The 26298-nt window shown below is 27.9% G+C and overlaps 2 protein-coding genes across 7 annotated transcripts in view; one reads left to right on the top strand and one right to left on the bottom strand.

Moving 5' to 3' along the window:
• The window catches only part of LOC129963180 (protein grainyhead-like), a 91789-nt gene extending 86203 nt beyond the window's left edge, over positions 1-5586 (top strand). For 3 of the 6 annotated variants that reach the window (XM_056077337.1, XM_056077334.1, XM_056077336.1), the window contains exons 18-20: positions 480-592; positions 1878-1942; positions 2709-5586. In XM_056077337.1, the coding sequence (XP_055933312.1) occupies positions 480-592; positions 1878-1942; positions 2709-2826 (296 nt within the window). In that variant the 3' untranslated portion in view covers positions 2827-5586. The remainder of the gene's footprint in view (positions 1-479; positions 593-1877; positions 1943-2708) is intronic. The other 3 variants (XM_056077339.1, XM_056077338.1, XM_056077335.1) reach the window with 2 other exon arrangements.
• A 3428-nt stretch (positions 5587-9014) lies between these two features.
• On the bottom strand, positions 9015-26280 carry LOC129962742 (DNA-directed RNA polymerase I subunit RPA12-like). Its single transcript, XM_056076723.1, has 4 exons — positions 26040-26280; positions 20088-20191; positions 10697-10809; positions 9015-9156 (listed from the first exon to the last, which is right to left on the bottom strand). Exons 1-4 carry the CDS (start codon positions 26167-26169, stop codon positions 9132-9134), a joined length of 372 nt encoding a protein of 123 aa, XP_055932698.1. The 5' UTR covers positions 26170-26280; the 3' UTR covers positions 9015-9131.
• Positions 26281-26298: the final 18 nt, after the last annotated feature.

Raw genomic sequence — 26298 nt, 5'->3', positions numbered from 1 at the left:
AACTTTTTCATGTAAATGCAAAACATGTTGCTAAAATAGCTGTATTCACATCAGTTAGACAATAATGATTACTAAATACAGATTATCTCATCATTAACATTATTTTTCATAACTGCAGTAATTTGGTTTAAAATTCCATTTTTATTTAAATTCATAAATCAAAAGCCAGGAACAATTTATTTTTTTTAAAAAAAATCTTTCCAGTTTGAAAAAAGTGATTAGACTTTTGTATAATATATCTGCTGTTGAAATACTGAAAAACTTTATAGCCACCTATAACAGAGTGCAAAAAGATGCAAGGATGGTGAAGTTTTTTCCTACCATCCTTGCCAGATAATAAAAAAATATTTCTTTAGTATATCAGTAATTATTTTTAAAAAATCAAGAGTAGATTTTTAACTTACTGGTCTAGACATTGCATGCTGGCTGTTAAGAATAGATTGCATTTGCATGTTGAATTGTTAAATTCTGAACCTTAGAACTAACAGTGTCGTATTGGGACTCAGTGCTTCTCTACGTGAGGCGGTCCGATGAAGAAATTTTCCATGCCTTACACTTGGTGCCACCAAACCTCGAAGGACTGGCTAAAGCTGTAAGTAATTTTCCACATTTATTCATATTACAAAAATAAGACAGGATGTCTATTAGTTGTAAGAGTCAAAATTCTATTTTGCAGATTTTGTTTGCAAATTTGAATTTTTTTCAATCAGAAGATATTTAAAAGTTTCGTTTTTTAAAATTTTAATTTTTGAAAGAAATTTAAATTATTTTTGTAGATTGCAATGCCCCCCCCCCCATTTGTAAAAAGAACAGTAAGCAGCAAAATATTTGCTTTAAACTAAAATAAAGCATTTTCTTCGATTAAAGACTGAAAATGTTCTTTTTTTTAAAATCATGAATGTACTATTTTATGAAATAACAAAAGTCATCTTTCTTGGAAATTACCAAAAAAATTAAATCCATAATTGGGAATTTTAAATACTTCTGAAAGATTAAACAGAAAATTACACTATCTATTTCTGGGAACTTGATAGAGATATTAAATTGAATATCAGATAGGATGTCTATGTTAGTAAAAGAGTATGAAAATATTACAAAATATATATTTTTAAAATGCTTATTTAAATAGTGACACATATATTCTCAGAAATGGGGAAGGGGAAGATAAACAAACAATGCTTTTTTCCCCCTTCTTCTGAAACTTTTAAATTTTAAAAATCTCCACACCCAATATTTGTCTGCCAAAAATATAAAATTTTAATGATAATACTTTCCAGCTTTTAATAACAGTTTATGAAATTTATTTTTAACTATAATTTGCTAAATTTGGATTGCACTTCAGGTGCTATAGATATTTTCTGTTCAAATAAAAAGCAGGCAATTTGCAAAAAACTAAAATTGGAATGGATAGAATATATTTATAAATAAATTAAAAGTATATTATAAAGTATATAATTTATTTATAAATAAATTAAAAGTAAAATGAAAATTATTTTATTTTTTAACAAATGATTAACTTCCAAAGATTTTCGGCATATATATTTATAATATTTTAACTGAAGGAGAATATGTTATTAAATATTAAAGAACTTTTACTTTCAAATGTTTATTAACTAGTAAATTTCCATATAATTAAAAAAAAATAATCTGTTGCCTTCATTTTTTTATTACTAAAAAGTAACCAAAACTTATGCTTATTTTATAAGCTATGTTGTTTATAAAGAATATTCATATAATAAACCTTGAAGCATAATATTAATTTTTGCATTAAGATTTATTAAATTGAACTCAAAAAGCTAAGTACATTGTGGGAAAATGATGCTAATTAAGTTTTTACAATGAAAAATAATTAAGACTAACACTGATTCATCTTCCAGCTGGAGAGTAAATACAACATTAGTACGAGTGTAATAAGGCACTTTTACAAGAAATGCAAAAAAGGGTAAGTTTTATTTTTTTCTAATAATAATTTTATTAAGAAAAAATAATAGCTTTGTTACAGATAGATAATTACATTGATTAAAAACATATTCACAGATTATATTTATTTTTCATGGTGAATTTATTTTGGATAAAGTGAAACGAAGTATTGAAATTAAAATGTTCAATGTAGCAATACTACATTCATAATATATAATTCAAATCAGATATCACATAAAAATAATAGAAAAATCGTATAACTGAAACAAGCAAGATTTATCACTGAAGTAACTGATATTCAAACTGTTATAGGTTTAAATTAAGAATTTTCCTCCTAAAATAAGTACAACTACAGCAAAATTATAGTATGGAAAATAAATAAAGATATGTAAGTTGGAATTACACAATTATCATAGATTTTGCAATAAGAATTGGTTGAAAATTTAATCAGATAATTAATAAATAATTTTGAATTAAATTAAGAATAAAAATGTTAAAAGTGATTTTCTTTGATTGAAAGCAAGATTTCTAATAATTGTTAATCCAAATGTAGCATAATTCTGATGATAAATCCATAGCTGAATTTACTTTATAAATAAAAATAATTCAAGATTTAACTTAATGCTTATTTATCCAAATTCCAAAACTTTATTCACATATTCAATGATATTTTTAACTAATTTATTTTAAATTTTTGAAGGGTTAGTTTTATATAAGTTAAATTTTAACAAAAAGTTTTAAATTATTCTTTAAAAAAATCAAAATATACAATTTTTCTACTTTTTCAGAATAACTGTGATGATGGATGACGACATCATTCGACTTTATAGCAATGAGGATACATTTATTCTCGACTTAATTAAAACAGAAGACAACAAGTTTGACATCACATTAGAAGAACTGTAGCATGGGATACACATTCTACTTCTTAACATGTGCATCATCTGTAAATTAAGAACTTAAAAGAAAAACCATTTTTTATCAATGTCAACTGAGAATTTTTTAAATAATTTTGAAATTGTGACAAACATTTTTATGGGATAATTCATTCATACTTCATATACTTTCTTTAGGGTATTTGTTATTTACATCCTGCAGAAGCTAATTTATATATAGGGTCAGGTAAATCATTGTACATGCAGATTGTTACTGATTCTGCTTAGGATATGGTTAAAGATGGCGAATGATAAATGGTGAATATCTCTGAGCTATGTTATCAAAATGCTTTTATATATTTTAATTTGTACATATTTGTTTGTACATTCAGATAATGTAAGTGACGCTAAAAAGTATGGAATTCTAGAAATTAAAGGGAAACTGAAGTTCAACGACATATTTAGCAGATTCATTTCATACAATGCTTTGATTAGTGAATGCAGAGCATTTATTTCCAGTTATTATTACATTAAAAAAAGTGCACATTCCATTCAGTAGGATGCATTTTAAACTCGCACATTAATGTAAAAATTGAATCGCATTTTGTACAAGATTTTTACTATTTTCATAAAAGTTTTGATTCTTACAATACCATGCAAAGAATTACTAGTTTTGCAGGAAAAGAGTATAGATCTTTTAAATATTGAATGGTTGAGGAACAAAAATCTTGTACTCTAATGCAAACACTAAATAACTTAAAGACTGAAATTCAGATTTTTTAAATTGGAAGAAATAAGTTATATATATAATATAAAGTCTATAATGTCTTCTTAAGTATTCTATGCAAAATAGTGCTTTAGTAAAATTATTTTGTCACAATGCATAAAATATTAAATTGAAAAATATTTTAATTGTATTTTAAGCAAGAAAATGCTGAATACAGGTAGAGAATGATATTCATTGAATAGCAAGTCAAGCTTTTCTATGAAAATTGCAAACCGAATTATTTATTTATTATTTTTAATTGGAAGGCAAATACTTTAATTTTACAGTTCCATATTTTTTTACTTTGTCATTCAAAGTTGCGTTGCTTGATTGTTGTGTGGGGATGTAATCCTTTCTTAATTATCTTTTAATCAAAAGCTTGTGATATACTTTTCTACGTGTACTGTATTAGCTTAATTGTACTGCAATATTCACATGCTGAATATAGTCATAGGAAATGAGATTTTTCTAGTTCTACTTTAACATCAATAAATTACATTTAGTAGGTGCCAAATCTTAAGTGAACATTTAGTTGTAATATAAAGAATGTTTTACTACAACTGTAGATTTTTTTAAAAGATTATTCCTTTTTTTTTAATTTTATATCATTCATTTTTATGTGAATCCATATGCTTCCATGTACATTATTTTTTATACGATGAGGTGTATTTTTCCAAGCCAAATGTGCTGTTTTTTTAAAGAAAGTTATTTTGAATTTAAAATAATAGCTTGCATTCATTTTTAGTGATAATACCAAATTCGGCTTATTTAAGCAAAACTGCTTTTGGATTATAAGGTAAAAACATTAAAAAAACATTTAGATTTCAATATGATTTTCATATGTAATAATGAAATACTGTAATTTTTTCCAATGAATTCATTTTCTATGAATGTGCAAAGATCAAAATTAGTAATACAATATAATTTCTAATAATACAATAGTTCTTAACAATTTTACATTAATTTTTATTTTGTATTGGAAATATATTTATTGTGCATTTTTTGTGCACATTGAGCTACAATCAAAATATACTTAATACTGTATATATATAATTTTATTTGTGGATGAGTTTTATTTTAGATACGTGATGTTTATTTTATGCTCAGTTTTTATATAATGTATTAATTTAGACAATGAAATGGAATAGACCTGTGGAAGATTATATAAACTAAAGAAATTTGTTTCATGGAATATTTATTTATTGACTATTGATCACGTTATTTATAAAGTTATCTCTATTGTTTGTGGAGGTTTTGTAGCTTATTCTTTTCTCTAAAGTTGCATGTCTATAAACAAATATTTTTAATGAATCCATACTCATAATGGTGTACTATACCATTAATATGAATTATATATATTATTATAAACATTCAATTTTGATTACAATTCAAAAAACAAAACCCTCCTGTATTAATTCATTTAATGTATTACTTAGTAAAGAACTCAAAAAGTTATTTTATCAAGACAACATTCCATTACGGTATTATCTCTGTACCTCTTTGTACATATGGTAACTAGTGAAAGTAATGCATTTATCTAGTGCAATTTTAAATCAAAAAACTTTTTTTTCTTTCCTTATCAACTATAATAAGTCTTCCATGAATGTTACAAGTGTTGTTTTACTCTTCATTTGTTACTTTGTCGCACAATACTGCTGATACTTATTGTTATATCTACTTATATTTAGCATTCTCTGGAATCAATGTAACTACTAACAGACTTCATAGAGAATCTTCATTTTTCTCTGACATAAAATTAAAAGTATCAAATACTTAATATATTGAGTCTGTAAAAACAGGTTACCAAATAAAATTAAGAGAATGCTGTAAAGAGTTTGAAAGCTTGAATAAGGCAGCTAAAATTTATTTGATATTAGCACAGCTGCCAAGAGTCTGCTTAATTGTAATTAATTTTTTATGTACATAAGCGGGACTTTGGTTATATAATGTACAGTATGGAAGAATTAGTATTCAACATCATTGTAAATAAATCATGTTTTTATAATAATGATTTTTATACTCATACTGTTCAGTTTCTTACTCTGAATCTTTTACATTATGCATTATTTCCATTTTTTATCTGATTAGAAGTACCAGAAGTTTTAGCGATATATTCCAATAGGTTGAGCCTTAACGTTAAATATCTTCTTAGAATATTAGTGATAAAATATTAGAAGAATTCTGTATAATAAATATATATAATTTTATAATCAAATTACTAATCAAAATGAATACTTAATAAAAAATTTCAGGGTTACTAGCCGTAAAGCAGAAATTTTAAGAAATTTTTCTATGAGGAAATCAAAAGAAGCTAAGTACTGAAGAACAAACACCTTAATTAAATAATCTTTGGACAAATATTTCTGACTTAATAGTAGCAATGCTTGGTCTCATGATAAGAAATTTTAACATACAGATTAAAAAAAAAAAATACATACATAATAAATGAAGATTCAGTAAGATTTATATGTCAAAGTAATTGCAAAAGTAATAAAAAACACTAATATTTTTTGTCAAGTTTAATTGTTTATGCCTTTAAATATAAAATTTAACTACAGGAAGATATCATTTTTCTTGTTGTGGTTAAAATAATCCAATGTCTGCTGGAATCCCTATACTGAATATCTTTATATTAACTATCTCTCTATATATAATTTCACACTATCACAAATTAAACGATAAACAATAAAAACTACAAAATATTTGAATTCAGCTTACCTTCAAATGCTTAAAAATGAGAGATGGAAAATTTATACTAGAGCTCCCAAAAGATTCAAATGCATACTATGATAAAGCACTCCCAGATTGGAATGGTATTTCTCTCCCAAATACAATTTTACTATTACAACGTAACATTTAACAATTTTAAAGATGAAATTTTCTCTGCAGTGAAAGTAGAAATGAAAAATAATAATAAAAAAAAAGTACTAATACAAACTTTCACAGTACTCATATCACAATTATTTTCATTTTTCACTTTAATATGTTGTTTCTAAAAAAAATCTATTATAAAATTTGGTGATTATTATTTATTAATGTAGGTATATTATATACACACTGATCTATCGTTCTTGTCTAATTAAAGCTGATGAGTTGGATAATGATTCTAAAAATAGTTATCTTCCATTATACTAATCGATTAAGTACACTAAATAAACATTGTAAGCCATAATAAGCAAAGTGATAACAAAAAACAAAAATAGGAATAATTAATAATTAGAAACTTATCTATCACTATCTTCTTTTATTATTTTACCTGAGAGTGTAGCAAATATATATTGTTTTTAAAATGAACATGAGGATAATTCTAGAACTAATGAATTTTAAAGATTGAGCCTAACAGAAGACAATTCATACTTTAATCAGAAAAATGTAATTAATTTCAATGATAAAAATTTAGAATTTTATATACATTGCTTCCATAACATTATAAGTACTTATAGTATACTAATTTAAAAATTTCTATCTTTGAACAGTAATTTTTTCCACTTTTCTTCTTTTCGAATTTATATGATAAAAACAAAAATATGTTCTGAGCTAAATTTGCCAAATTCACAAGACAGCTTTTCTCGCAATACTTTAAGAAATAACTAACTTTCATAAGTTAACTACATGAAAAAATATAAAATGAAGGCTTATTTAAGTAATAAAATATGATGCTGCATTGCTTTGAACCAAAAATGCTGCCAAAAAGCTATTGCATCATTTTAATTAAATTTAAGAAAAAGTTGAATTAAAAACCAATTGAAAATCAATGTATCTTCTAAGTACATTCATATAGCAAGGAATAAATCAGTTTGTGATAGTAACAAATATCCTTTTTCTCAAAAAATACAGAATTCTCAATTTAATATTTACTGTTTCATTGAAGGTAATAATACAGCATTGAAAAAGTGAATACAATATATGCATTAATTCCCACCAAACAATACCTGAAACAAGCCATGCAAATTTTTTGCAGAAAATGATGATGGATGCTTGATTAAAATTCATTAAAAATATAAAATAGTCTCATAAGAACTATTGAACACGACCATTTATTTCCATGGAAATAATAAACATTTACTAAAACATAAGCAATAATTACTACACATATTTTGAGAATAAAGACCAACTGATTTCTCTGTTAATTCAAATTAAAAAAAGATTATAGTAACTTATTTTCAGTTTAGAACAGGGCAAACATTTCTGTATTTCATTCAAAAAGTATTTTTCTGTCTAAGAAATCCAAAAATCTTTGTATTTGCTCCCTCTGTTAATTAGCTTTGTAAAATATAGAAAGAAATGATACTAATATGATCTTTCAGTATTATTATTCTAATGTCATCCATGGCTGGATCATTAAAAAATTTGATGCTGCTGATAAAATTATAGGTTGTACCTTCTTCCAAATGCATTCACCAAGGATTTTAAATTTTGAGGATATTTTCAATGAAAGAATTACCAGTCTGCTGCCATATTTTAGGTAATTAAATCACAAAATGTGACAGTGTTGCATTGTCCTAGAAATAACAGATTGGTTTGATCAATGATAACTGGTAAATGATTGTAAGTAATAGAAAATTAAGAAAAAAATTTAGATAGACACTGATTTCACAATGATTCTAGTAAAAATATTATCTAAACAATTAAGTACATGAGTATGTATTATTATGAATTTGTAATTTTACATCCCTGCACAGTTATCTTATAGAAAGGAAGAGAATCTTACAGATATTTTACAGACTGCTGAATGGATGTCAAGTTAATGAGCCCTTAGCTCTGATAAACTTGGTGATCATTTGGAGATAAAAATGAAAGACTCCAAATATTCAAGAATTTTGGTGATATATCCATTAGGATTCCATTCCGATATTTATTTTAGAACATTGTACAGCCTGTCATGGAGAGTTATAAAAAGTGGAAGCTTACATATCAGAGTAAATCAGTTGAGTCGAGGTCAAAAGAGGAGTTGAGTGAAGTCTCTTTGAAACATTGATCTCCAACAATTTCCCTCTGAGCACTATGTGCTGTTGCATTCTTGGATTATGATTTACTGTTGTTTACTGCAAATGCTGTTTTTGTATATGCTTCAGCTATGTTTTGCTACAGTACATTTGTGTAGAATAAATCATTGTTATAACTTACAGACCTATTAGATTATTTTTCAAAGTACACCTCTGTATGGATATTTCTTTAACAGAATAAAGTGAAAGCGAGAAAGAGGTGGATTTCAGGGATAGCAATAGAATAAATGTTCACACTTTATATAAATTGTCATTAATGAATTACTGACATTATTAATGAATCTTATAAATACATTCATATAGCAAATAATAAAAATTCAATTTTGATGCAATTGTAACATATTTACAAAATTACAAGTATTTTAAACTAGATTTAACTAAAGCCAAAATTGGAATAATACTTTGAAAGAAGAATAATCTTTTCAAAAGAAATAAATAATTCACATCTACTATGTAAATGAGTTCAATTTATTATTTTTTAAAGTGTTACTTAATGAAATACATAAATGACTTCTCATAATTATACAAAATATGTGACATTAATAACAGCAATAAATTAATATATCACGAATTTTCAAGTTCTTGATGCCTAAAAACGAAAAACACACATTAATATAGAATTCAAAATGATACAGATTAATTAATAATATTTAGGTAAAAAAATTTTTTGAAAACATTTTATTCCTAAGAAATATTGTTTTCTTCTATTGACAATATAAATTTTTTGATTACACATATAAACAAAATAACCAGAATTCAAATTATCAACCTTTTTAGATATATTAGTTAAACCAGTAATGCAGTATTGCAAACTGAATACAAAACAGGTTAATTTTTTTCAAACACAAAATAATACTCATTTTCTTTTAATGTTGAGTTAGTTTGTGATCAGCAATAATTCTTATTTGTACATACTGCATATAAATTTTTATTATTTCCATTTCTGAATTTTATAATTTTTAAATTATTCTAACAAAGTTTTAAGGGAAAAAAAATATTAATCTTATAACACAAACATTCTTATATTTAGAATTTTTATTAATTCATTTTTCAATCAATTGAAATAGTATTTCAACCAACAATACAGAAGAATTAAAAAAATATATTATATTATATATATATAATGATATATATGTCATGATATTTTAAACTCTTAATTTAAACCAAATCAATTTATAAAACTTTATCTTAATTTAGCCCATAGCAATTTTAAATTGCTTTCCCGAGATGGATATTAAAGAGAGAATAAAATTACTATGGACTAAATTCAGATAAAGCTTTGGAAATTAATTTGGTTTAAATTAAGAGTTTAAAATATCATTATATATATATATATATATATATATATATATATATATATATATATATATATATATATATATATATATAATGTAATGATAAGAAAGAAAAAAAATTAATGATTGACAAGAATGAAAAATTGAATTTGAATTTAGATTCTGATTATTTTAAAGGTAAGAAAATGTAACAAAATATTTAAAAAAATTCTTTAAGAAGACAGGTTTTCTGAATACTTCTAACTTGCCTATATCAGGACTTTTAAGCCTTTTTCCCACTTATGACCAGTATTCACATTAAGAACATTTTGAAACATCTCTCAAAATATATTTGAAGCAGTTAGAAAGTTGGATTTCAAATAAAAATAAATAAATAATGATAACTAAAAAGTTTAATAGAAACATAAACTTAAAAAAATCTTTTAACCAAATTTGTACTTTTACACTATTTTTGCTAAAAAATATTGAATCTAAAAGACATTACTGTGAGAGTTTTCATGACTGCAGTATTTTTTGTGGGTGTGATTTTACATTGGATTACAGTCCATGTTTTAAGATTTACTGGTCAATATATTTAACCTAAACTTACAAGAAGACAATTTATGTTAACATGGAGAGATCCATCTGATACTGATTCTTCAATGAAAGAAGAAAAAAATATTCAAAACCACATGCAAGACTTTAAGAAAGCTCAAATACATAATATTTCTCATAGAGACATATTTAAGAAGTATATTATTAACAAATACATGGATAATATTATAGAATTTGGAGAATGGTATTTTAAATAATGATAAATTAGAAATAGTCATACTTAGAGTTGATAGCACTTACTTGCAGTTAGGACAACTAAAAAAAACTGTTTGTCCTTCATCAGCAGATCTTGTCTGTAAGGTTGAATATGTCATTCCTTGGTGACCACATTTAGAGCATTCTCGATCAGCAGCCTTAAATTCAAATAAAAGTTAATATTTAAAAATTATCCACATATACGTATTTTTGTTGAAGTTTTTGATATATATATATAAATATATTTTATTTAATATATATATATAACATAATCTGAAGAAACAATAATCGAGTTCTTAGTTTTTTTTTTATAATTTCAAAGAAAGTAGTTCAAATTTTAGAGCTCGTCATGATTTCTATATTTCAGCCAAGGCTAGTATAGAGCAGTGAGCCAAAAGAAGGCAGAAGGAAGAAAAGAGAGATTGTGTGAAATTATTCAATATTATATATAAAACTTTACAGAAGCACGGCTGAGGAGACAAATTTAGAATTTAATTTCAATCAATTTTTTTTACAGGATGGCAAGATTTGTACAATTGAATGACAGGTGAAAAAATATGTTCTTTGATATCAGAATACATGCAGAAAGTATGAGAAATTTTTCTCTTACTGTTTCTATTAAGAGATGGTTTTACAGATTTCTTTGACACATTTCAATTTAGAAAAGGGAATCCCAAGTATTTTTGAAGTTATACCACAAGCATTAAAGATTTTTATCCCTTCACTCGGAGCATGATAACTTGATGAGTCAGCAATTTTTTAGAGTACATGTTAGAATCAAATAAAAAGTAGGATTTCGGTAAGGAAATAACAGAAAATTCTAGAATAAACTAATTTGGGCTACTTTAAGATAAAAGTTTGTAAATTAATTAAGATTTAAATTAGATTAAAAGATATCATTATATATATGTGTGTGTGTGTGTGCGTGTGTTACATATCTTCTGGCGATAGAGCCCAAGTAAAAAAAAAAAAAAAAATTAATGGAAACTTTATTTTTCTTTATGACTTAAATTATTATTTTAATATTAAAAATGTTAAATTTTATTATTTAAGATATTATAAGGAAAAAAAAACCTAAATTACATTAATGTTAACAATTGTTAGAATTTAACAAACAATAGTAAAGAATACAATATAATAAAATATTATTTTAAGAATATTTCTTTATTCCTTTTGGATTATTCAAATTAAAAGCAGTTTCAGAGACATGGTGTGAATGACTCCTTAAATAAGAACAAAAATTTTGAAAAAGAATAACTCGATGCATGTATAAGAATAATGCATGTGTTCATACTTAGACTTTTGCCAATATACTGCTTAAAGACCAATTTGAAGGTATTATGGAAATGATTGTATTCAAGGACAAAATACCACGTGATAATCAGAGCTAACAACACAGTCATTTGGACTCCCACCTTTAGTTACAGGTAAAAGAGAAGTTCCACTTGATTAGAAAGTAATAATTTTAATTCAAATAAATTGAATTTATCACTTACACAAGCATGCCTAGAACATAAACACAATAATGTAAGGTTGTAGGAACAGGTTGTGAGTAACGCAACTCATCATCGCAAGTTATTGTGGTTCACGCGTAACTAAATATTATAAATAATTATTAATGTTTTGTATTTGTTTAATTGTTATAATTGTTCATGTTTGTTTTTGAAGTAATTACATCAAAAATATTTTATATATTATTTTTGTGTTAAATAAAACTATTTTTCTGCTGTTGCATCTGGCAACGAGATTTATATTGTAAAAAATAAAATAGAACGAGTGAGATGCTCGCCGTTGCTTGGATTTGACGTAGTTTGTTTTTTTATTTTAATTTCTTTAAAATACTTTAAATCGTTGGTCGTAATATCCTAAAATAAGAAATGTTTATTTTATGTATCGAGCGTTTACAATCTGCACATTAAAACGCAGAGTCATGCGCCGATAAAGTGGTGACCCGGAAACAGAACTGCAATGGCGACCAGCGAAAAACACGAACCGAAACTAAGTGCAACGGAAACTGCAGCGAATGGTGAAGTAGCCAAGGTTCGTATAAAAATACCTCCATTTTGGACAGAAAAGACAGAAATTTGGTTTTACCAAGTGGAGGCGCAATTTTCCATTAGTGGTATTAAATCAGAGGAAACAAAATTTCATTATTTAATTGCGCAGATGGAACCAAAATTTGTTGAAAATTTATGGGATATAGTCACTGATGCTAATGAAAATAAATATACCGCTGCGAAGGAGAGATTGCTGAATACCTTTAAAGAAAGTGAAAATAGACGTATTCAGCGTCTCGTGTCAGAAATGGAGTTAGGCGATTTACGGCCAACTCAACTACTTCAAAAAATGCGTAGTTTGGCGACAGATGGGATTTCGGATAATGTGTTGAAAACTCTATTTCTTCAAAAAATGCCGGATTCCATCCGAAATATCCTAATCGTCAGCAATGAAGATATCCAAAAACTTGCCGAAATGGCTGACCGTATTGTAGAAATGCATCCGAATCGGGAAATATATGCTACATCTAGAGGTGATATACAGCAGGATAGTGAAATAAATAGTTTACGTTCGCAGATTGTTTCTTTAGAGCGTAAAATCAACCGCTTACAACTTGAACGCAGTCGTTCAAGGAGCAGAGCTGCTAATCAAAACAATCGGGGGCGCAGCGCGTCTCGTAAACGATTTAATCCTGCTGGTAAGTACTGTTTTTATCATTATAAATTTGGAGCAAAATGTCATCCCGATAAATGCAAGAAACCTTGCGAGTGGAAAAATGCAAATTCGGAAAACTAGCATCAGCAGCAGACTTAACGGCGAGTTCTGCTGCGGAAGTAAATCAAGATTGCCGTAAATATCGTCTATTTGTCTTTGACAAAACAACGGGTTTGCGTTTTCTTGTGGACAGTGGAGCTGATGTTAGCATTTTTCCCAATACCGCAAAACAAATTTCAACCAGTGATTATAAATTATATGCTGCAAATGGAACTGAAATTGAAACATATGGAACGAAAGTATTAACCCTTGATTTGGGATTACGTCGTGAATTCCAATGGCCTTTTGTCATAGCAAATATCAAACAGCCAATTTTAGGAGCAGATTTCCTAAATCGTTTCCATTTGTTAGTTGACGTTAAGAATAAAACATTAATTGACGGAATAACTAACCTCTCTTCTCAAGGGAAAGTTGCACCTCCCTTAAATGTCAGTGTAAATACAATGTACAGTGCCTGTAAATATTCAGATTTATTGTATTTGTACCCATCTATTACAAAACCTAATTTTTTTATTTCTGATGTAAAGCATACTGTAAAACACCACATAGAAACTAGGGGACCACCAGTGTACTCTAAAGCAAGGCGATTAGATCCGAAGAAATTAGAAACTGCCAAACAGGAATTTAAGTTTATGCTGGACAATAATATTATTCGTCCATCTAAATCAGAGTGGGCCAGTCCACTGCATATGGTCTCGAAGAAAGATGGATCTTTCCGACCATGCGGGGACTACAGAAGGTTGAATGACCAAACACTTCCAGATAGATATCCAATTCCTAGACTCGAAGATTTTCAGCACATTTTGCCAAACAAAGTCATATTTTCTAAAATTGACCTTTTTAAGGCCTATTTTCATATTCCTGTTGCAGAGGAGGACAAGAAAAAAACGGCTATTATTACTCCGTTTGGACTTTACGAATTTAACAGAATGAGTTTTGGTTTGCGGAATGCTCCGGCAACATTCCAAAGATTTATTCACGAAGTATTTCGAAATTTAGACTTTGTGTTCCCTTATTTAGATGATGTATTGATTGCCTCTTCTAGTGCAAAAGAACATCGCTCACATCTCAAAATTGTTTTTCAATGCTTAAATGATTACGGGCTTCGCATAAATGTCAGCAAATCAGTTTTCGGAGTTGATTCACTAGAATTTTTGGGCTATAAAATTTCGGCTAAAGGATCAAGGCCCCTGGCTGAAAAAGTAAAGGCCATATTAGAGTATCCATTGCCAAACACCCTTCAAAAATTGCGTACATTTTTAGGTATGCTAAACTTCTATCGTCCATACATAAAAAATGCTGCGGCAACTCAAGCCCCTCTTCATGAATTTTTAAAAGGTGCCAAAAAGAAAGATCAGAGAAAAGTGCCTTGGAGTGAGGCAACTGTAAAATTATTTGAAAAATGCAAAATGGATATAGCAGAAGTTGCAATGTTGACATATCCAAATTCCGATTATCCTCTGTCTCTTCACACAGACGCATCGGATTTGGCTATAGGAGCAGTTTTGCAACAACACGAACCTGATGGGTTGAAACCTATCGCATTTTTTTCAAAAAAGTTAAATGAGGCACAAACCAATTATTCGACGTACGATCGTGAACTTTTGGCTATTTATTTGTCCGTAAAACATTTTAAGCATTATTTGGAAGGTAGAGATTTCCAAATCTTCACTGATCATAAACCTTTAGTTTTTGCTTTTAAGCAAAAGAACGACAAAGCGTCGCCAAGACAGTTGAGACATTTACAGTATATTTCTCAATTTACCACAAATATATGTCATGTAAAGGGTCAGGAAAATATTGTCGCAGATACATTATCGAGAATTGCTAATGTTAACCTGCCAACTATAGACTATGATCAAATTGCTGAAGCCCAAACTGATGATGACGAACTGAAACAACTGCGACTTTACAGTAAATCCTTGAAATTTAAGCAGTGTCAACTTCCATCCGGAAAATCTTTATGGTGCGACACATCTACATCAAAGGTTAGACCTTTTATTCCAAAGCCTTTCCGTATGCGGATGTTTCAACAAATCCATTGTTTAGCTCACCCCGGAATTCGTACAACAGTTAAAGAAATGTCATCACGATTCATTTGGTCTTCACTGAAACAGGAAGTTCGCAACTGGACACGGGCATGTCTACATTGCCAAAAAAATAAAATTTCGCGGCATACAAAATCCGAATTTGGAACTTTTAAACCGCCAGATGATCGTTTTAGTGTAATTCATATTGATTTGATTGGGCCGTATTCTCCATCGGATGGATACATCTATTGTTTGGCATGCATCGATAGACACACATCTTGGATGGAAGTGGTTCCTTTACGACAGATCACTGCTGAAGTTGTTGCACAAGCTTTTTACGAATGCTGGATAACACGATTTGGAGTACCTTCTCTCGTGGTTACGGATCGAGGAACTCAGTTTACTTCAGAATTATTCAGAAAATTAGCAATCATTTGTGGTGTAAAATTACGGCATACGACGTCTTATCATCCCCAAAGCAATGGAAAGATAGAACGCCTACATCGCACGCTAAAAGCAACCATTAAATGCCACAACTGTATTCGATGGACTGAGTCGTTGCCTACGGTTCTCATGGGTTTACGAGCTTCTCTTCGAGACGATTGTAGTTTTACAATAGCAGAAATGGTATTTGGTAAATCTATCAAATTACCTGGTGAATTTTTTGAAGATTCGAAAACTGTGTCCATTACAGATTCTTTTGTTGATAATCTGCGAAAACAGATGCAGTTAATAAAACCAAGAATACCCAAGCAAAAATGTAAACAACACATTTTTGTTCCACAAGATTTAAATACAACTACTCACGTTTTTCTTAGGATTGATCGCGTAAAAAAACCCTTAGAACCGCCATATGAAGGACCATTTTTAGTATTACAACGAACGCAAAAATTTTTCACGTTGTTAATCAAAGGTGAACATGTAAATATTTCTATTGATCGAATTAAACCAGCCTATAAGTTAACACATTTTGACACTTCTGATGCTCCATTGCCATCAACTGTTAACAGTCCTGCATCTTGTGAACCCAAAAGAAGTGACTCAACTGAAAGGATGCAACATAAGAGTGCATTAAGTGATTCAATAAAGGACGAGAAACTGTCTGCTTTAACCACACAAACACGTTGTGGAAGGAAAATAAAACGACCTGTGCGTTTTACAGACGATGCATAAAATGTTGTTCTAGTGCATTATATTCATATTAAATTTAAATGTCATTTTCAATTTTTTTTCTAATTAGCGTAACTTCGTTACTGGCAAGGGAGTGATGTAGGAACAGGTTGTGAGTAACGCAACTCATCATCGCAAGTTATTGTGGTTCACGCGTAACTAAATATTATAAATAATTATTAATGTTTTGTATTTGTTTAATTGTTATAATTGTTCATGTTTGTTTTTGAAGTAATTACATCAAAAATATTTTATATATTATTTTTGTGTTAAATAAAACTATTTTTCTGCTGTTGCATCTGGCAACGAGATTTATATTGTAAAAAATAAAATAGAACGAGTGAGATGCTCGCCGTTGCTTGGATTTGACGTAGTTTGTTTTTTTATTTTAATTTCTTTAAAATACTTTAAATCGTTGGTCGTAATATCCTAAAATAAGAAATGTTTATTTTATGTATCGAGCGTTTACAATCTGCACATTAAAACGCAGAGTCATACGCCGATAAGGTCAAGTTAGGGATTATAGAGTTAATTATGCTTATAAGTTAATTATTTAGTCAGCTTACAAACCATATATCCATTACATATAAGATTACATAAATGATCAATTTGATATTATCAATTGAAAATGTGTTTGAAAGATTAAAAATTTTTTTAACATATCAAAGATTTCCAGAATAAAATAATTTATCTTTACTTAAATAATCAAAACACAAATTTAAAACTGGTACAGATGTCCAAAATCTTTTAAAGAAAAGTCATCATATATATATCATATTCTGATATTGTGATGAATTTATTTTAACAAAAAAGTTCAGATCACAAAGACTGGATTAGAATTACAAAATTTACAACAAACATATTATCCGCAATTCTAAATCACAATCAAATTGATTTATTATATTATCAAGAATAAAGACATCTAAATGTTTTTATTAAAATTATTTAATTCCTAAATAATTTTAATAAAAACATCTATCACTTTTAGATGTGAAATATTCAGAAGAAATTAGCATACTTTAAAAGTACATCTTCACAGCAAGATACAAAAACTTCTCTGCTTTCCTTTCTTTCATAGTTTAAAAAGAAATTTCTGATCAAAGTTCTATTTTTGCAAGATAATCAAAAATATAACAATGGGGAGAAAATATATAAAATTCCAAAAATGTTTTAATGTATCCTTAACAGTTCTCAATTATTCTTTTTATTTGTATGCCCTTTTGTAGTTCCTCACAATAAGACAATTACATAGAATAAAAAAAAATTCTTTGGTATTTCATAAAGCTGAGAATAAAAAATATTTTGCTCTTTGCAATGAAGTTACGTTTCAGATAAAATGATTATAACTTTAAATATTGTGCTTTTTATAGTTCTTTCCCCTATAATGTAATAGGAGAATTTCCTTTATTGTAGTAGTTAGAGCATTTTATGTTTAAAAAATAACTAGGGGGCTCCACCCCCTGCTTGTTTATGCTTACCAACCCCCAGGAAAAGGGAACTGCTGATGCAGTTCCTCTCGGATTGCTTCATGATCCAAGCTGGGCCATCTACTAAACCACCTACCAACAGATTTATTCTAGATCTATCTAGAAACAGATACTATCTAGATATATACCAACAGATCTATCTAGTCTACCAACAGATATATTCAGATTCAATTTATTCCAGAATATGATAAAACAACGAAAGAAATAAAAATGTAAAGCAAAAAGCACATTCGCAAAAATCACTTACATCAAAGTTCTTTGCAAACACAAACAACCTTTCATTTAAATAACTATATACATCCATCAAATAATTTTTTTTTTTTTAAAAAATTATGCTTTTCTCACAATTTTTCAAATTTGGGAACTATACCATAGAAACAGAATTTTAAAAAAAATCACTATTTACAAAAAAATTTATGGAAAAAGTGGTTTGAAACATGAACAATCAATGGCAGAAAACAAAAAAAGACATATTAGGGAAGAGAATATGTTCTGAAATATGTTGACAATTAGAAATTGAAATCATGATATATTTCTGACTTTTTAAAATTGATAATCTTGTGCAAAATATTCAAAACTTTTTTGACAACAAAATATTATATGCAGTCTGTTTTGAATGAAATGATACCCATAGAATTTAGAAATTAAAATTTTTATACCACTCAGAAATCATTTCTTTAAAACTTCTTGGTATAAACAATTTACAATTTTCCCTATTCGGTGCTACAACAGTCGCAGAGTCAAAGGATTTAACACATGAGAAGCCTACATATAACAGTCCCTGAGAAAAAATAGGATTATTTGGCATCTAACCAATTTTTTCAAAAGTTAGTCCTTGTGCTTTATTAACTGTCATACTATAAGTCAAATGAATTGGAAACTGCTTTCGTTTAAATTTAAATGGCATATTGCCGTCAGAAGGTATAAGGGGTATCCATGATATAAAATACGTTTCATCATTTGCAGAACTACTACTATTTGCCTCTATAATATTACATTGCAATATCTCATTCATTACGACTGGATCTTCTTAAGAACAATTTTTGAGCATTTTCGTTTGACCTGTCTTCTCTCTTTCGACGATTTCGTTTTAAAATCAATATGATATGACTTCAACTCATCGTAAAAAATTTTATCCATTTTTTCTATTGTTAATATTTTGTTAAAAAATTTCTCAAACCAATAGTAGCATTCGCTTGAAATCTTCTCCATTCACGTGTCGATGTTCCCAGGCAGATCGAAGTGTTGAAAACGGCAATTAACAAATTCGATCTGATTTTGAGTCCACATAAGCATTTTATATAGTCAAAGTTATATTTAAAAAATAATTAATTTATCTCATAATAAATTCATTCAATTTCTTTCTAAACAACACTTCATAATATTTTAATAATAGTTTTATCATGAAAACACTGTAAAAATGTAAAAAAGGACAAATAAAATTACCAAGCTTTTCTATAACTATGGTCTGTTTTTTAATCCTGATTCCATAAATTGTCAGTTATAAAATTTAACTGTATCTGACAATCTGTGAGTAATTTTTACTCCAATAAAAACATATTTTAAAAACATACTTTCCAGTTTCTGCAACTAATATAAAAATCATGTTTTGTCAGATACTATCCACTAATGATAGCATGCAAGCACGTATTACCCATTGCGTTATAACAACAAATGCCAAGAATCATCTCCCAAGATATAAAAAAGGAAAACAGTTGATTCCTTAAAATTAATAACTAGAAACTACACAAATTAACAAAATTATATATTACTTATTCACTATCTACAAGTTCTTCTTATACATAAACAAACTTTGATTTTTTTATAAATAAAATAAAAAACAAACAAAATCTTAGATATTACGACAGTGAATATACTAATGTTATTTAAATAAACAAGATACAGTCCTATATGCTTTTGCATAAAAATATATCATAAAATAACACTCCAATGAAAAAAATAAATGTGTATAAATACCAATGGACCATCTGCACCCTTTCTGTTATCTTTTTCTTTCAATTTCTTGAATTTGCTTCGATTATTGAATTTTATTTCATAATCTGTAGATAAGTGGTCAAATGCTGAAAAATAATATACATATATATATATTTTCAATTTCCTGAATTTCTTTTAATCTAATTTTAAACCTTTTTAGGTTATCAAAATATTTATGGTAAAAAATAAAGAAGCATCATATAGGAAATTAAACAAAAACTTTCATTTATCACTTCAAATATAATGTGCATATAATTGTATTTTATTTATCGGTTAAAGGGTTTATGTATATTTTTACAAAAGTCACAAACAAGAAAATTTATAAAAATTGGATATATGTTTTCATGCATAAATTCAAAATAAACAGTTATGAAATACTGACATTATTGTAACACAAAAAATACTGTTGCATTGTTAGAAGTGTCCTTAACTCAAATACAGCAGTAAAAATTTCAGTAAATTTATCATTACCGACAACTTGTCTCTACATAAATTCTGTGAGATATATTCAAAGGTCTTCATAAACATAAAGGTCTGCAATACCTTTATGTTTCTTATTATACTATTTCATAAACTATAGTTTTTCTTCAGTTTATATATGGGTCACTATTTCGGAATCAAGAAAGTTATGCAGATGGTTGACTTTCAAATGTTTAAACCAGACCTATTTCTTTAGTTATATAGCCACTCTAAATATATGAAAAATCAACTGAGTTGTCTGCAATGTATTCAAGTACATCTTTGAAAAGTGTTGTGGCTTTCTGATCAGGTACCGAAATTAGAAAGTATTCCTTGGCTTTTTGGCTAACAGCTTCTTTCTGTTTTTTTATTTGTAGATTTTAATTACCTATTCTGCCCTCCTTTCCATTTTTTGTGGATGATTTATTTCTCTAGGCACTGGGAACAAATCTCTCTCAAATAATTAACAAACATCTACATTTGCAAGATCTAGCTTGAAATCTGTTGAACACCCTTATATTACTTATAAATGAATTACATAACAAAATGGATAAAAAATAAAGAAAGAAAGAACCAATCTGAATTATAAAGATAAAATTGGATTACTCAGAGGCATAAAAGTTTAACGAAAATGAGTCAATGTAATATTTAAAAAATTCATAGCCTTTTTTTGTCTTAATTTTTTGAATAATTTCTAATTCTTTCTTAGTAATTTCTATTTTCTTCTTTGTAAAATTTATAAGTAAGGACAAATAATAAATGCTGATGATTCTAATGAGTATGAATGAGGTGTTATAGAAAACACTCCTATAAATGACAGAACCCATCAAGCATTTGATATTTTTAAATGCTGCCTGCAGCATAGCTCGAATATTTTTTTAAAAAGCAAAAATAATACAAATATAAAAAATATATAAATTAAGGTGACCATTCGTACTGATTTTACCAGTACAGTACTGGTTTCAGGGCATAAGTCCTGGTTAGTCATTAAACAAAACCAGTACAAGAAAAGTACTGGTTTTAGATTAGAAAACATTAAAACAAAAAAAGTAATAAAATAAAAATAATAAAATTAGAACTGGCAACCCTGATAATTCCATGTGATATCGTCAGGTGTCGCATGAGCAGGACCGCCACGACGTCATACAAGCCAGTGGTGTTCTGATGTACTAACTACTGTGATGTATCTACCTTATTATTATCATGGCGGCAAAACGATGAAAGTGCGTATTTAATGATGATTTAAAATTAAAATATACATTTATTGAAGAAAGTAATAATATTGATCCTAGTGAAGTATATTGTGAAAAATGTAGAAGTGCGTTTTCTATTGCAAATAGTGGAAAAAGCGACATTGAAAACCACATAAAAACAGTTAAACACAAACAAGCAGTGTCAGCAGCAATTGCAAGTGCGAGTATGACATCATATTTTAAGATAAAAGAATTTGAAACTGCCGAGAAGAAAATAGCTGCAGCTGAAGGTTTGTGGGCATATCATACAGTTATGCATAATCAATCTTTTCGATCAATGGACTGTACCCGTAAACTTATTAAGGCATATTTTGATCTAAATTCACATTTTCTAGGACCAAATGCGAAGCTATTATCACCGATGTACTTGTCCCTTATGCAAATCAAATATTGGATGAACATTTGAGAAATGTAAGTTTTATATCAGTGTATTCAGATGCCTCAAATCACAAAGAAATTAAACTTATTCCTTTACTTGTCAGATATTTTTCATACAAGAATGGAATACAAGTAAAAAGTATTGAAGTAAAGGATTTGCCAGGAGAAACATCTGACATAGGTACCGAATATATTGTAGAGGTCTTAAAAAAAAACATAATTTAGAAAGCAAGATATTAGGGTTTTGTGCCGACAACACCAACACTAACTTTGAAGGCATGCGAAGAGCCGAAAAAAATAACATTTTTACCAAGCTAAAAGCTACTTTGGATGGACGGGAGCTTGTGGGAATTGGTTGCTCAGCGCATAATTTAAACAATTCTATACAAACCGCGGTGGACTGCCATCCAATTGATATACAAACTTTAATTACCAAGATTTACTCTTACTTTTACATTTATACTGTGCGCGTCAGTAAATTAAAAGAATTTTGTAATTTTGTAGACAAAGAATATTAAAAACTTTTGGGTTACAGTGCTATGCGGTGGTTAGCGTTACGACCAGCTATTGAGCGCGTGTTGGAAATATTTCCTGCATTAAAATCGTATTTTGCGTCAAATGAAAAAACTCCAACAATTATTAAAAATTATTTTGAGAATCATGAAACCGAATCTTGGCTTTTCTTTATCCATAATGTGTCGTCAATGTTTCATAACACGGTTTTAAAGATAGAAGGACAGGATATTTCTATGTTGGAAACAAATATCATTTATAAGGACCTTAAAACCAAAATTGCTGACAGGATAGCAAGTGTGTTTCTGCCCCTGCAAGTTCGACAAAATTTAAAAAGGCTAGAAGAAGACGGCTTAGTTAAATTGAATATTTTCAAAGAAACAGTGGTGAAATTTTACAGCACATGTTTTCAGTATCTGGAAGAATGGGAAGGCCATTTTGAGGGAATCGAGAAGTTTAATTGGATTACATTAAACATGAAACCTACGCATCAAATGGTTCAAATATGCAGTGACTATTTAATTCAACATTATCCGGAAATAAATTTAATTGAAGATGAGCTCTTTGATGAAATCTTTTTCATTCAGCGCTATACCACAGATGAGAAACTTGGGCATTGGAAACAAAATTGTGTTTTGGTATCAGATAGGTGGATTGAAATTTTTAAAGCCTTTAAAGAAATGATGTGTCCAATAATATTGGCAAATTGGTAGAGTATTGCCTCTGTATGCCAGGAACTAATGCACCAACCGAACGGGTTTTTTCTTTATTAAACAACATCTGGACTAGCGAGAAAACCCAATTGAAAGTGGAAACTTTGAAATCCTTGTTGATTGTCAAAAATAATTTAAATGCAACCTGTATGGAATTCTATGAAAATATACAGGAAAACAAAAATTTGTTAAAAGCAATTCACTCCTCAGAAAAACATAAAAAAACAAACTAAATTAAATAACTCCTTATGTTTTATTATGTTATTATATTAGGTATGGCTTATCATGTTATGTTTATTATGTTTTATTTTTATATTGTAAAATGATATTTTAGTTTTCACATTTCTTGTGTTTAAATAAACGCAACATTTAAGTTTTTTATTTACTTAGGTATACAGGTTGGCTGTTGGGTGAATTTTTGATAAAAATTTATAAAATTTGGGTGTGGCTGGTCAAAATTCATGTTGTCCTGGTTTCATGTTAAAAAAAAAAATGGTCACCTTAATATAAATGAACCATTAAATAATAATAATATCCAAATCTATCCATAGATAACAATAAATGAAAGTTTATAATTTTGTTATGGTAAAAAAAAATGTATGGATAGCCCTGAAAACAATGTTATTTGCAATTTTTTTCCTTCTTGATATGATAAAAATATAGTTGATTTAATCCCATTAAGAAAGATCTACTAGATAATCTACACATATGTAATTTCGTTTTCAATCTAGAAGAGAAAAAATACTCACAATTTACACGAAATGCCCTTTGTGCAAGAAGAATGGATGGTAAAACCGTAAATTTAACTCAATAATATCTCAATGAATTACTAATGAAACAGCACTATTTATCAAAACAATAAATGAAGCAGCATAATAATGTTATACTTAAAGTTTTTATATAAATATATTTTCTAAAGCTTTGTCTTTGCTACAACAAAAACATTCTTCGGATTTTCATTTTTCACAAATGATAGTTAATGCTTATAAGTGCTATGAGAATCATTTAAATTTGTCAAATTAATTTAAGACATAAATTTCATTAAAAAATTTTTTAAATATTTTTAATACTCAACAAAATAATAATTTAAAAAATTGATTTAACTGCAATATTCTGAATATAAATTTCAAAATAATAATATTATCACTTTAAAATTTGGCAAATAAAGAAACATGTCAGTCAAAACCTATTTAGGAATTTCAGAATTTATATCTACTTACTAGGCACAGTTATGGAATGTGACAGATTTATTCATAAAAGAGAAAAGTAATTACTCTCAAATGAGGACATTAACAAATTAAATGTAATATGTATGCGAAGTTAAATTGAAATATACTTGCAGAATAAATGTGTTTTATCAAGAACTTAATATTAAAAAAAAAAAAGGTTACCTCCTTCTATAAATAAGAATAAAAATGAGATTACCATTAGCAATTTAAGATTTATGACAGTGATACAAATTAGTGTATACTAGCTACTTTCCCAAGTATTTTGTATACATTTTTAGAGCCATCCAATAAGCTACATGTAGATTTTCATAGGACGACTTAGAATTTTACAGCTAATATTCTTAGCATAATCCCATATAAAGAAAATCAAAAAGGTTAAATTTAGAGATTATTATAGCCATGATAAAAGGACTTATTTTAACATATTACCCACTTTTCTTTTATCTGAATGATGCATCTATCATTTCAACATACAATTCCATGGATACATTCCATTATAAAACGAGTTCATTTTAGCATACTTATTAGATTTTCTCTTTCAGCAAATATTTATAAAGAACACAGGTGAATATAAATTTTTTAAAAGGCAATAAATTGTCAAATGTAAAAACATTTGATGAATTTTTCCACTGTTTGGTTTGATTTGGCTGAGACTGACAAAAAACATGCGCTGTATTCTTTAGTTTAACCAAGTTTTCTATATAGTTTAAGTTCCAGGCATATTAAATACATTTAGTGTATGTTACCCATATATATATGTTATTTTCCTTTTTTCATATCTTACTGACTAGATGAAAATATAGAACATTTAAAATTATTATGAAACTATGCAAACTAAATATTAGCAATATATTTAGTCAGTAAGGTTTACAAGTAAATATTGAATTTTGTCAGATTTATTGGACTATATAGAATCTAAATTATTATTTTTCATCTCTATCAGAGATATATAGAAGAGAAATTTGTAACCTAGTTTACAGGAGTTTGAAAACTTTAGTTTCTCACAGCAGAGGATATTGAATTTCCAAGGATTGTTTTCACAGCTATAATATAAAATATTATTGCTGTATTATAGGAACACTAAGCTCATGTAGTTGAAAATGCTCTTTACAATTGCACCTTTAAAAAATGATATGTGGTCCACAAAAATATATATAAACTTCCCTGTGATCCAGGGGAGAATTTGCAGAACCAAGCTTCATAATATTAAGCAAAATAAAATAGGGGAAAAAAATGTCAAGATAAGTATTCTTCCAACAATTATAATAATAATTTTGTAAACTAATTCATATAACCATTGGAGTGCATTTTATAAACATAGTAAAAATTGCATAGCTTTCAAACATTTAGATGACGCAAGAAATTTCTTAAAAAAAAAAATTAAATTACTTTTAACGTCTACTTTGAATTCACATGCTAAGCACGTGACAGTTCTTTCTGAGCCTGGTAAGGGTAAAATCGTCCCACATTCAGGGCAGAAATCTGCATCTGTCTGGAAACTGCTATGAAGCGAAGCCATAATATTTCAAATTTACAACAAACTAAAGAAAGAAAATTTATTAACAGTTTACAATCAAAATCGAAACAACCACTCCGGAAGTGACGCAATATTCGGGAATTAAATGTTGCCATAAATTTCAATAGTCAT

This window comes from Argiope bruennichi, chromosome 3 (assembly GCF_947563725.1).
Source record: "Argiope bruennichi chromosome 3, qqArgBrue1.1, whole genome shotgun sequence".
Classification (NCBI taxonomy): Eukaryota; Metazoa; Arthropoda; class Arachnida; order Araneae; family Araneidae; genus Argiope; species Argiope bruennichi.
This window is presented reverse-complemented; position numbering and strand designations above follow the sequence as displayed.

What these genes read in the sequence shown, in the direction of transcription:
- LOC129962742 (XM_056076723.1), bottom strand. Translation starts at nt 26,169, where the DNA reads ATGGCTTCGCTTCATAGCAGTTTCCAGACAGATGCAGATTTCTGCCCT. An exon ending in AGGGTGCAGATGGTCCATTG is followed by an intron (nt 10,810 to 20,087) that starts GTATTTATACAC and finishes TTTGAATTTAAG; the next exon opens with GCTGCTGATCGAGAATGCTC. An exon ending in TTTAGTTGTCCTAACTGCAA is followed by an intron (nt 9,157 to 10,696) that starts GTAAGTGCTATC and finishes TTTCGTTTTTAG; the next exon opens with GCATCAAGAACTTGAAAATT.